Source organism: Hemiscyllium ocellatum, chromosome 39 (genome assembly GCF_020745735.1).
Source record: "Hemiscyllium ocellatum isolate sHemOce1 chromosome 39, sHemOce1.pat.X.cur, whole genome shotgun sequence".
Classification (NCBI taxonomy): domain Eukaryota; kingdom Metazoa; phylum Chordata; class Chondrichthyes; order Orectolobiformes; family Hemiscylliidae; genus Hemiscyllium; species Hemiscyllium ocellatum.
In genome coordinates this window covers 10,505,586-10,519,542 of record NC_083439.1, presented here as the reverse complement: position 1 = coordinate 10,519,542, position 13,957 = coordinate 10,505,586, and the positions used below count along the sequence as shown (strand labels likewise).

The window sequence follows — 13,957 nt, the reverse complement described above, 5'->3', positions numbered from 1 at the left end:
GTCTAACTGATATTCCTACCATTTCTCATTTTAAAATCAAAACATACCTGCTTAACAATGCTGCAACAAAGACTGCACACCCACTGCAGTTTCAGCCAGTGAATATTAACCACATGACAGCAAACAATTCCCTGCAGGTGATTGCCTTGCACAGAGATTAAATTTCCAAGATACAGCCGGGGCAAGTCTGCACTGGCTGACCTGAAAAACAAAGGCCAAACAAACAGTCACTTCTGAAACTATGAAATTTATGAACAATGAAAATGGATTGCATCAGTTCAAGAAGGTAGCTCACCACCTCCTACTCAAAAGGAGACTTTGAGATGGGTAATAAGTGCTGGTCCAGCAATAATGCCCACATCCCATGAATGAAAATAAAATCTAAGGAGATTGGCAAATTGCCATTGTCAAATAAAAAGAGCAGATGTTGAATATCTTAAATTGAAAATGTCAAAAAGTACAAAATGCAAAAAAGGGAAATGTTGTGTGCAACTCCCAAGAATTGGGGATGAAACAAAACACATGCACATTGCCAAAATCTGTATTTGTGTATTTACAGTTGCTGTGCGACAATGCTATCACTTCAAGAGGCATATTTTGTCTTTTCTCTAAATAAAGGTGAGACAGAGGTGCCGAGCAGGTCTACTCAAAGCCAATAAAGTAAACAGCTTGAGGCTTGAGTTTTTTAAAAAGTTGGAACAATAGAGGCAGCTTCAATGGCTGGGGTCAAACTTCCACAGAATCAGGATTTTTACTTTCAGCTTTCCATAGTTACTGGTGTCTTGATATGGAAGCTCTAATTCCTCTCTGTTACAGATAAAAGCTGGGGTTCTCTTCCTGCTGCTAGAATTGCATGTGAGAGAATCTATTTTATGGAATTTGCTTTTGCCAAGTTGTCGAGTTTATGGATGTTACTATATTGAAAGGTAGAGTTAAGCCAATTTTTTTTCTATTTTGTATTTTAACTGTAGAGCAAAAATAACATATGAAAAATGCACCAGCCACATTTCAAAGATCAACAATTCAGGATTACTCAGTTATGTGGTGTACACTGATGATCTGCTCATCTTTGTCATTCATAGGAGGGGTTTTTGAGCATCTATGCGCTTAGAGTGAATAGATTGTACAGATTGCATATGTATAACAGTGTATTAATAGCATAAGGCTAAAGGTTTTTAAATACTGAAGCCATCTTTGTATATTGTGTTTTGCTTAAAGTTTGACCAATAGAATTGCATCTGGAATGCAACACCTTACACTTACATTCAAAGTACACACACACACGTTGATGAGGTTTGTTATCCAAATCAGTCTCTTTAAGATGCTGAAAGGAAATGTTTTTTATATAAAGAAAATAGCAGAGCTTCTCTCTGTCCATTAAACCATCACCAAGACGTTGTGGTTTCACTTAAGGTCAAATGGCTGAGCAAATAATATACTCCGGTTTATTCATTTCCGGATTCCTAGGTCACTAGAGAAGCAAGGCATTACTCTCTCCAAGCTGCCTTTAACAGGATAATGGCCTCCATTCTATGATACACATCCACATGACAATGATGAAATTACAGTCTCAATGGGCTCACCATTGGTTCATCTGCTGATGTATAGTTTTGAGGCACAAATTGCAATTACAGGTTCTGATAAAATAGCTTATTTAGGAAGTCAACTTCAGGGTGTGAAAAAGCAGTGAGATGATTTCAATCACAATGTCAGAAACCACAATACCATCTGTTCGCTCACATCCCTCCCCACCCCAACAAACAAACTGGCAGCACGTCAATAGCTTGTCAATGTTTTGGTTAATCAAGTGCCACGGCGTCATTGTTGTAACCCAGATTAGTGATGCTGTACCTCTCATTATATTCACAAAAGCTTTACTTATTTCATCAACTTTATAATAAAATCAAAACAGGATTCAAATACAATTTTGTTTTTTGTAAATAAAATGCAAATAGAATTCTACTTGCCCCCTTTTCAAACCCCATTGCATCAAAATATTACATTGAATTTTCGTTTAATAGGATAACAGAAACTCACTACAAGTCAGAGATGTACAGCATGGAAACAGACCCTTTGGTCCAACCCGCCCATGCTGACTAGATATCCCAACCCAGTCTAGTCCCACCTGCCAGCACCCAGCCTATATCCCTCCCTATTCATATACCCCTCCAAATGCCTTTTAAATGTTGCAATTGTACCAGCCTCCAAGTGTGCAGTCCCTGCTGGTCACACAGGAAGCTCTGCACAAATTTTGTACTGTTAATGCATAAGTTTGTAAATCTTTGCATTTCATGTCAGTTACGCCAACTACATTTTAAAATGACTTTTAAACAAGACTCTTTTTCAAGAAAACACAAGTTGAATTTTCCTGCTCTCAATTTTCTACTTTTCCCTAAATTGTTTTCCACTTCTCTTCCTTTTTCACAACCCCACAATGGCAAAACACAGTCTCTTGAGCCAAGTTCCCATTTGCTAATATAGTCACAGCTAAACTGCTTAACATTTGTAAAGCAGACAGTAGCTCTGGCCTCACATGTGGTGTCTTTCTTTGTCCCTCTGGACACTTGCGCTTTATATGGTGCACAGCAGGACTTTCAAATGACTTGTATAGCCCACTCAATTGTAATGTATTTTGCTTTTGTATGTTGGGCTGGGAGACATTAACATAGACCTGTGATAATTTGAGGAGAAACTAGAAGAGCTTAAAATACTTGAATCTTTAACAATCCCAGTCCGGGATTGACAAGTCACCAAACTTGGAAAACACAGGTTAAATTTCTATACATTCAAAGAAGAGTTGTTACCCATTATGTCATACCAAGTCACAGAACAAATTGCGAAAAACTAACGTTTTGTCAACGCATCACTATATCTTGTAAACTTAAAAAGCAACTACCATATGGTTTTGCAATAAGTAGGAACAGAGTATAGTTTGATAATTCCCTTAGCAAGTCTAAAAGAAATGCAAAGTTGATTACAACTATGAATATATAGATTTTCCCATTTTAGTTCGAGTTTTCAGAGAAATGAAGCAAAATGAGAATCAGAATACACACCTTACAGCCTCTGGTGATGGATTCTCAAGCATAGACACACTGCTTGAAGGCACATATTTGCAGTACACATTATTATGTCTGAAAAGCAAAATTAATAATATTAATAAATTGATATTTAAAATTCTTGAACTGTACCTTAACTACGAATGACAACTGCAATAGGATTGGAGGACAAACAAAAAACTAAACATTAGCCAAGATTTAAAAGCAACTAAAATCACACAACCCATCTTTATTATTGACTGTTGGGAACATTTAGTAGGTCAGACACAGCATGTAAAGAGAATTGAAGGGTGACAGACCTGAAATAAAACTGCAGGGTCCTACATGAAATTAATTCAGATTAATAAGTGGCAAAACTATGACAGATAGAATTTTAATGTGAGAAGATATAGCATCATCCACTTTGGACTGAAGCAAGATAAACTTGAGTTCTTTCTAAATAAGGTCCTGGAAAGAATAAATAGATTTTGAAATCCAAACACACAAAAGCTTGTCGACGAGTATTATAAAGCCATCAAAAAAGCTAACTGAATATGAGTAATTATTTCAATGTGGAAAAGAAGGGGATTAAAAATAGGGAGGAAAACACACCTCAGTTGCATGCAAATATAGCTGTATAGTTTATATTTTACATGTATTTTGGAATCATACTTCAGCAAGGCTTTCTTGGCTTTCAATTGGGCACAGAACAGATCTAATGGAATGCTCAAGCACAAAACAACTTATGACAAGTTGCATAAGTTTGTCTCATTTTCTTTGGAATTTGAAGGACTGAGGGGTGATGGCATTCAGATGTTTTATATGTTAAAAAGATTTGATAGATACAGATAAACTATTTATTCTTCTAACAAGATTGGATGCCAAGCTTAAAATTAAATCTAGGCCAATCGGGAAGCATACTTTCCATGCATAGGATAGAAGAAAATCTGTGACTCAAGAAAACTCCTGGAACACAGTTCCTAATTGCACTGTGGGTGTTTCTATCTCAGACTCTGTTTTCTCAGTGGCAACTAGGGTTTGGCAATAAATGCAGGTCTAGTCAGTGATGCATATTGTGAACAATTTTTAAAAATCAATTAAAAAGGTTGCAAACTGTAGGATAACTGAATGTTCCTGACAAACGAATAGGTTTTTGTTATAATGGCATCAAGAGAAATGTACTATTGTAAATAATTGGGAGTCAAGAAGACCAAATCATTATATAACTGAATAGGGGGAAAGCAGAATGGTCCACTCTTACAGAATACCAACCTGGATGTTACTCTCTCCAAACTATGAAATGTCACCACAGAACCGGGTAGAATTCCAAGGATGTAAGATAACATCATGAAATCTATATAGATGTGCAGAACTATAGTAGTATTTTGAACATCACCAACAGTTAGCTTCAGGCCCCAGTCACCAGGAACTGAAATACCTATTACAAGCAAGGAGCAAACTAGTTAAACACAGCCAAATGAAGCTGGAATAAGCAAACACATGTCATATTCAACAACTCTGGGAAAATGCCACGAAACGATTGAAGAGAGCTTCTTCATTCAACAAATAACCTATTCTTCAGTCTTTGACAGTTTTTTAAAAAATATACATGAGAGCAATTCCCAGTCTCGTGCAAACCCTGCCTTTCTGCTGGTGGAAAAAAAAGCCTCTTCTCAGCACTTTCATCGCTTATCTCATTCTAATACTGACTTCACACAGAAGAGTTGAGGCCGGGGTAGATCAGCTATCATTTTGTTGAATGGCCTATTCTTGCTTCTATTTCTTATGTTGAATTTCAGTCAGATATACATGCTGGGATACAGATTTGAATCACTGTTAGACAACATTCCTCCAGCAGATCACAGCATTTCAACCAATTGCTGGACATTCCAATTTTGACAACACAAAGCATACAATTGAAATACTGCTGTATCTTTACCTTGTGCATTTTTGTCAGTTATAACAGCTGCAAAGTTAGCTCTTATATTGGGGTTATAGCAGATCCTTTCCAATATGATTCCAGTGAAAGAGACAAGTGGTGCTGAGAAACTAGCAAATAACCAGAGCATTAGAAAATTCTAAGCTGTTAAAAACATTGTTGCTTTAAAAAAAAAGCTGAATTCTCCCAACTAAAACTGGCAAAGAATTACACAGAATCTTTGCACATTTTAAAGTTTAAACTGTAAAATTAAGTTCATACATTTATTTAAAAGATCATAAGTACATCAAACAATCATATCAATGCATAAACCTATTTGTTTCTAATACAATTCATAAACATATTAGAGAGAAGAATCTTAAAACAGAAGTACCAAAAGGACTGGCTTGTTCTTATATACCAAGTTGTTTTTAAAAAATACTGACTTGGATTTAGAATCCATTTGCTGACAAGTAACCTTGCCCAAAGTGAACAGGATACAAAGTTTGGACTAGGCACAGGTAGAGTTACAAAGGTCCACAGTTCAAAAGCTCAGACTGCAAACATAAATGGGCTTATGTCAAAGTTTGGATATTGGGGATTTGAACTTGTTTAGAACTATACCAAGCAGTCACCACAGGGAAGAGGACAAAAGAATACTAAAGGAGGAGATGTTGATTGAGATAGAGATAGAGACAGACAGTTCTCAATAACTGATGTTCTCGATATATACAAATATATTTCCGTACTTACCTGCAAGAAAGTACTTCTTGAATAGTGCAAAGATGAGTTACTTCTGAAGCCAAGTTTTCAAAATAAGCAGACAGGTTGATCAGACTTTTGAAAAGCTGAAATCAAATTATCAGTTTAAAAAAAATTGATCTAAAATTATATTTTAAAGACACAAGAACAGAATCAATCATTCTAGAAAGTCGGTATAAAAATACAACTCATGGAGTCTTAATGCCATTACTAAGATTATAAACTGGACAGCAGCTCTCATTTCACATTAATTATTTCAAACAGCTGGTTACAAGTGAGTCCATTATTTGGAAAACTGCGTACAATTCTGGTTGCCTTCTATAGGAAGTAAGTATGTTGTTAAACTCAAGAGGATGCAAAAAAGATTTAAAAGGATGTTGTTGGGACTGGAGAGGTTGAGTCATAGGAAGAGGCTGAATAGGCTTAGGCCACTTTCCCTGGACTATTGGAAGACTGAGGAGTGACCTTGGAGGTTTATAAAATCACAAGGGGGCGTGGATATGATGATAACCAAGGTCTTTTCTTAGGGTGATGACAACATTGGGGGAAAGAGTCGAAATCTAGACAGCATGGACTTAAGATGAGAGGGAATAGATTTAAAAGGGACCTAAGGGACAACTTTTTCCCTAGACTGGGTGGGTGCATGTTTGGAATGAACTGTCAGAGGAAGTGGTGGAAACTAGTACAATCACAACATTTAAAACACATCTGGATTGGTATATGAATAGGAAGGGTTTAAGAGGGATAGGAGGTCAAGTGCTGGCAAAAGGAACGTGGTCAGATTGGGATGTCTAGTTGGGTGCGGATGGGTTGGACCAAAGGGTCCGTTTCCATGCTATAAGAATGTGTGACTCTGTTAACTGTGATCTTCAACTGTCAGGGTAGATCCCACTGCACTCTTATAATGCAGAAATGTTACACATTATAAATTACTAAATCCTCTACTTCCTAAAGCTCCCACTTTCTAATGCTCAAGAAATCAATTATGCGAGTCTTTGATCTGTCTGAATGATCAGATTAATTGAACCCGACTATTTTCCTTGGTTTTGAATTTGCTGACTTACCTGGGACCGGTGTAAACAAGAAACTGTAGAAATATACTGCAAGTTCCAGCCAGGTTGAAAAGAAAGGAAAAGTGGACAATTCAAACTTTGCAGAGTCTTTTCTGGAATGGTTGTAGAATTACGTTGTTCAAAAGCAGATGCGCCCTAGATAATGAAGGGAAAACTTGCAAATTAAAATAAAAGGTTTTCATTGATAATGAAACATAATTTCCTCAATCAATTATTTCTTAAAAATAGAATCAATGTATTCTTGCATATTTTGTGTAATTTCTTTATAATCTCATCACCAATTATTAAAATTTTAGCTTCCCATATTCAAATATTCCTTATGAAAGCACCTTCACATTCACTTACCAGCTGTTTTGATGCAATCAGTCTGTACACTCCCCCTGGGTTTATTAGATGGTACCACTTCACAGCTTTGCCCATGAAATTTAACAGCACCTGCGGTGACATTGAAAGAATAATCACACAACTAATTCAGACTCGAGTGGGTACTAATGAAGAGCTACGACATTGAACCAATCAATCCAGATGAGAAGTCTGGTTTCAGCAGACATTTGAAAATTTTCTCTTTCATATTATACAATATGCAAACAAAAAAGTTTATCAATGGCAAAAGATTCCCAGATATCAGACAAATAATAGGAAGAAACAAAAGATCAACACACTGAAATGTGATCAATCAAATATGGATTTGAACAATTCATGCCATACTTGTTGAGAAATATTGCCAGCACTTCAAACTGTGCTGCTGTTGTTCAACTAGGATCCTTCATTATTGTTGGCTGCCATTATTACCTGTATGTTCAGCCATGTGTTAGCATCTCCAGAAAAATCAGAACAGAAAAAAAAAGGGAAAAAATTGGCAGTATCTGGGTAATCCAACAGAAGCATTTGAAGAGTTTCAAGAATTTTAAAATCAGAACATTCCTTACTTAACAGGAGACAATCACGGTCAATGAGGATGGGGCAAGAGGCCCCGATCAAGTTAGGTGGAAACAACTTAAACCATTTTTATTTTGAACTTAATTTATTCAGTTTATTTGGGATTGCTGTGGGAATCAAATCTACAGAAATGGGTAACACTATTTTTTACACTTCAGTTTTGCATCTATCCCTCATGAAGAACACAGCAGTTCATACAATTATTGCACTTCCCACAGAAGCTGGAAACGATGAGCCAGCTGCTATTACTTCTATAGTAACAACATTTCCTTTCATAGAAAGGTATTTTGGCCAACATCAAAAGACATTAACTACTTTGAGAGATGTGGTGGCAGCTACAGTAGCATGGTTGCTGAGACTAGCTCCTTCTGAAATCTTCGAGGAGAAAGTGAGGACTGCAGATGCTGGAGATCAGAGCTGAAAACGTGTTGCTGGAAAAGCGCAGGTCAGGCAGCATCCAAAGAGCAGGAGAATCGACGTTTCGGGCATGAGCCTTCTTGAAGGAGGGCTCATGCCCGAAACGTCTATTCTCCTGCTCTTTGGATGCTGCCTAACCAGCTACGCTTTTCCAGCAATACATTTTCAGCTCCTTCTGAAATCAATGACTTTAGAGTATTTTAATACTGGAGTAGTGAGTAAATGCCAAATCATTTATATGAAGATAGAATGATACAACACTACAAATATATAGTTTTTAGACTGCAAGAGTATCACCAAAATAATCAAAATCATACAAGTGATTTAAAATATTACATTGACAGCATTAATTGTTCTCAGATTTACATAAAACAAACTTTTTGTAAATGAAACAACCACATCAAGTGGCTGTAGTAGCGAGACTTAAAAACTAACGCTTGTGGAAATTAAGCACCCCATTAAGAAAGAAAGAAATTGGTAATAAATATTTGAGAAGAAATGAACAATCGGGAGAGGGATGTGCAGTTCATAAAATTCAATCTTTTCCAGTCAAGAATTTTGGAAATTATGCAATTCCATAAAAGAATTCCTCAATTTCCCAAATATCAGTTTTGGTTTTTCTTACAGAACCTGCAAACCCACCCTTAAAGATATGAGACAAAACCTTCTTTTAAAAAAAACAAAATCACAAGTAAACAATACATCTTTGAAGACAGAATTGACAATTATACAAGCATTTAAGGTAGATTTTTCATGCAACTTCTGCACTAGAGAGATGAAACCTTCTGATAAGAAACTAGATAGTTTTCACCTTGTAAAGATTATTAACAGATCCAAGGCATCACAACCACAACTTGGCACTACTGTCCTGTATTTGTTGAGCTGCTCACGTATTCAGATGAGACAGTTTTGACCTTTTCACTAAGCAAGAATTTAGTTTTGGCAATCAAAAAAGAAATTGTTTCACATACTTTGTTAAAAACTTAAAAATATACTCCCTCACATATGAACACCATTTAAAAATGCCAAAGTTACGACAATTAGATTGTGCACTCGGAGCAAGAACGGTATTCTTAGACGTACAAATTTTAACTATGTATGTCAGTGAGAACACTGCAGTGGATCTTTTTCTACTTGTCAGAACTCTTGACTCCACAAATAACTCACTTGCTATAACAAATACGTATGTTAACACCAGATTTGTTCATATTGTGTCCTCGTTAATTTTTAAGTGTCAACTCATTAAAATTAATTGACATCTTTAGTCCAAGATCATATGAAAGGAATACTTGAACAGTACATTGGCGCTCAAAATTTTGCATCACAACATTGTGACCTATTATGCTGCAGATCAGTTGCAAAACTCACATTGACTATAAAGGTAACTATCTGAAAATGTTACGTATATTAAAATGCTCAGTGTTAGTCCATAGAATTTCATTCTAAAATATGTGGTGATATTACTGTGTATGTTAAATATGAAAAGCTATACTCAATTAAATACCACTGCCACTAGAAAATCAGAGCCTGACAAACAAGCGACAATATGTTGAGAGCCATTGTACTGTTCATGTTCACTAACATGGTGGAAATGACAGTCTTTTCCATTCTCAGTGGAAACAACAAGTATCTCAACTTTAAGGAAAATTTGTTATGGGACTCGCGTTAGCAAAAGTACTTGTGCCAACAACTCTGATCTCATTTCAGTTGAGGATTTCAGACGCATTTCTTAAGAATGGAGGAAAAAAAACGTTGAGTAGAAAGCTCATTCGGAAATGGTGCATGTCTGTTGTGATGTCATATTTATCAAAAAAAACACCAAACTTGCCTTTCAGTGCACCAAATTCATTGTTTTCTTAAATATTCCAAATATTTTCTTAAATATTCATCTGAATACAGGAATATTGACATTACCAATACAAGAGCAAGTTGCCAAAATTAGAAACCTATCATCAGGTATTAAAATACTTTCAGGATTATGTGCAAAAGCAGTAACAAATTTATATTGGTTACCCCTTACTCTCATTGCTCCGTTATATCCAGAGTTTAACAACAGCCATCCTCCTCAAATCTCTCTTTTAAGATGGCACCAGGCTGGGCATTTCAAAGAAGAAGAAATCAGCAGATATTTCCAGTAAAATAAGCTACTGGTTCAAGATTAACTTTCAAAAACTGTACTGGTGATTAATAATGATCATTTACCAGGACAATTTGTACAAAAAAGTTCATTTGATGCAATTTTCCCCAACATCCATATATGTAAAATTATGAGTAGAATTTTTTTTCATCCGATTTCTATGAGAACGCAAGGGTTAATTTTGCACCCTTTTACAAGGGGAACCCAAAAAGAACAATAAAGACACAAATTGGACAAAATAGTTAACATCAGAACTTTATGCAAGTTATTTCTAGCAAAAATAAATATTTACAATATTCCGTGAAACAACCAACATTATGTTACAGTAGTTTTCCTCCCACACCTATACAAGTGGAGACATGAATTTGCAGAAAAATGGCGCTCCCTCAAAGCTTGTCGTCTTCGTTATAAAGACTAAAGTTAAACTATGCCGACTTCCGGACACCCGTAAATTGGCGGGAAATATCGTAAGAAATATTTGAGATTATTTCTTTCAAAAGATATAAAGCCATCAAACAAATGCCTTGCCTTACACTACTGCTACAATATTCATGATCTACGTATTCAGATTCCAAACTGGAAAAACTGTGTGCTTCTACAATTAATAGCTAAAACCCAATTTATATTTTAGAAAATGAGAAACTGGATCATAAAATAAGCACCAAAGTTTAATTTTAGCTCACACTTAGTTACAGCTTCAAATTTGAAACAGAATGGTCATAAACTAAAATTAAAATTTAAAAAGATTCAGTTTATTGATACATAAAACTACAATTAAATTTATAAAATTCAAACTATTGCAAAATACTTTAGCACATTTAACTAATTTTAATTTTAGTCTATTCACAAAATACTGCAGATCAAAAACAGGTTTGATCTGCAGTAGAGTTATTCATCCATGGAATTTTGCACATTTTTGTACTGTAGATCTAGAAACTGTATTTCAATGTTTCAGAATATCAATGTTTCAAGCGGGAAAAAAATGCAGTTTTAATGTTGTACAATGACTGGTTTTGGTATTTAACAATGCCCACACTTTGCTTACTAAGTTTTGAAGTTGAGAGGTAACTCTCAGACTCAGGTGACAATTAATCAGCCCAAAACGACAAGCAAATTGAGTGTTAATCTTTTGAACATAAACTTTCCTGAAAACACAAGTGACCAATACAATTGAAAATTGTGCATCTCTTCCAAAACAAGATGACTAAATGCAACAGAAGTGACTGCATCCAGTGCACATTCCTCTTAGATTTGACTGAGCATATCTCAAACTCTGAAGAGAATTCTTAAGCAATCAACACTTACACCTTTGGTCATCAACTGCATATTGACATACACTTTGTATTTCTGAATCACAAATACAGACTATTCAAACTTGAAAAAAAACCAATGACTCTGACATGCTAAACATCACTTTTAATGAACTGCTTTCCTCAATACATATTTGGCTTCCGCTTCAACATTATGCTTGAATATACTTGAGATTCAATTGTAAACCTATTGCTCAGTTAAATTGAGTTGTATAGGCACAATTTCTTTACAAAAAATGCAACAACTAATATGTAGACAAAATTTCTAACTTTTCAGGGTAGTTTCTGAAGTCTATGATTTTGATTTTTTTTAAACTGTACCTTCAGTCAGCAACTTTAGCTTGACAAAAATCTTACAAGGCAAATCTGAATTTTCACAAGCATGAAATTTTTAAGTACAAATTATATAAAGTCGTCAAGATGGCTTACAAAACATGCCCTCCACCCCAAAATTTTGCATATTGATTGAAAATTTATTACAGCAAAACATATAGGATTTAACTAATCACATGACCTCCTGAGCACAAAGAGTTAACAAAGCCAACACCCAAACAAAGAAAGCTTTTTGATAAGTCATGGGTCACTTCGGTTTTACATGCATTCTGTAAACAACTTAAATCGATCACAACCTGGCCAATACACGTTCACAATTATAATGTAAACTTACGTTCTGAAGGTCATTGCTTTAAAAGGGAAAAACGTTCCTTTTATTATTAGCTTTGTGCAACATAACATAGCTATGTGACGTTTAATCAAGATCATTAGCTTTTCAGAGACATGATTTTTGGCCACAATAATTATGTCATGTCAGATTTTTTAAAAACAGCTTATTTGGAAAGGGTTAATGTTGCAGTTTATTTTTGATTTGGAGTATTTATCTAAATCGGGCTCGTAATCGACCAGAAGTTTGTCGAATTTACTCCCATTTCAGAGATCAGGACAAGATTCAAGTCATGGCTGCTATAATTAGGGAGCTGGAATTATACTGCATAGCAGCACTAGTTTTCAAGGACAGAGTTCAATTAAATAGTACTTACTTGTGTACGATTGTTGTGTTCAGAACAAAGAGAGGGGTCTGTTTCCAGCTCTGGCAATCCCTCGATTTTTGATTCATCTTTCCACTCTCTGGGGCTTCCTATATGGACTGCAGACGCCTGGAAAGCCAGGCGCAGCTTCGGCTTAGCTTTCTTCATGAAAGCCTCTCCAGAGCCATTAGTATGCTCACAGCCTTCGTTTCTGCCATATTGACAGTTCCTCAGCATCAAAGCATCTTTGTGAGTTACTACTATTAACTGGGTAACGCAGCCGACGTTGCTGGTTTCCTTTTTTCTTTGGCTGGTGCATGCTGTCGAATGTCCAGCGGGTGTACCTGTGCCCGGCAACTGCTTTCCCTCGCCCGGGATGCCCACCGCTTCGTCGCCAGTCCATAATGGGTGTGAACAAACAGTTCTTCTACTTTCACCAACATGGCCTTCTTGCAGCACAACTTCCTCCAGCCGAGGCATTTTGGGAAGGGAAGGGCCATGCTGGTGCTGATTGGATGTGATGCTGTTGAGCTCATCGTTTTTGCATGCCTCATTGCAGCTGCTGCGAGCTGCAGTTCTTGCACTGGTCGACAAGGTGCTAGACAGTGCAGGGATGAGCAGTTTTGGTCTTGTCGAAACAGCACGTCTCTTGAGCACTTGCAAGTCAGCCGCACAGAACTGGACATAGATCCTGTTGAAACACCAGATTTTTAAAAAATATATTTTAAAAATCCAAAGTGAGCTCAAAAAAAGAAGTGACGTGAATTTCTAATCTGAGTGCTGAAAAAGAGCTCACGGCTGAGGCTAAAATGGAGTAGTAACAAAAGCGAAGCTGTATTCGAAACCTGAGAGTTTCACTACTGTAACCACAAAAACATCTGCTGCAGTGAGCTACCCCGCCCTCCAACGTTTGCAGTTTAGACCAATCACATTCCCTAGCAAATCCCCAAGGGTTGATAAATGACGTTGCATTGCAGATAATAGCCACTAAATAGGTCCTTGTTGTGAAGCGAACGTAGCGAAAGAGCACTCAGATTTTTCTCTCTATACGAGTGTATATTGCGTTAGTTTACAAAGCACTCAAAGAAGGATTTAAACTGAAAAATTACTCGAGTTCTAGTTTCAAGTTCAAAATTTTACTGTTCACCTCCAACGACCATTACGCATTCGTTTTCAGCTCAAGACGCTCAATCCCTTCCCAAATCCTCTCCCATCATGCCCGACAAAAAGACAACCCCTGCCACGTCGACAATGGAAAAATACTGCAGAGCCTTGTGAAGAGAAACTAAATCCTGGACAAGTACACTTTGCATGTTTGTGAGGTGAAGACAACTGAAC

The 13,957-nt window shown here is 36.4% G+C and overlaps 1 protein-coding gene across 1 annotated transcript in view; it reads right to left on the bottom strand.

Annotated features, from left to right (window-relative positions):
• Positions 1-13,957, bottom strand: part of ctc1 (CTS telomere maintenance complex component 1) — a 78,323-nt gene that overhangs the window by 18,684 nt on the left and 45,682 nt on the right. Inside the window, exons 13-20 of the mRNA XM_060853173.1 lie at positions 12,632-13,310; positions 7,137-7,226; positions 6,783-6,926; positions 5,710-5,804; positions 4,978-5,087; positions 4,311-4,476; positions 3,057-3,134; positions 48-201 (exon numbers count right to left, since the gene is read on the bottom strand). Coding sequence (XP_060709156.1) covers positions 48-201; positions 3,057-3,134; positions 4,311-4,476; positions 4,978-5,087; positions 5,710-5,804; positions 6,783-6,926; positions 7,137-7,226; positions 12,632-13,310 — 1,516 coding nt within the window. The remainder of the gene's footprint in view (positions 1-47; positions 202-3,056; positions 3,135-4,310; positions 4,477-4,977; positions 5,088-5,709; positions 5,805-6,782; positions 6,927-7,136; positions 7,227-12,631; positions 13,311-13,957) is intronic.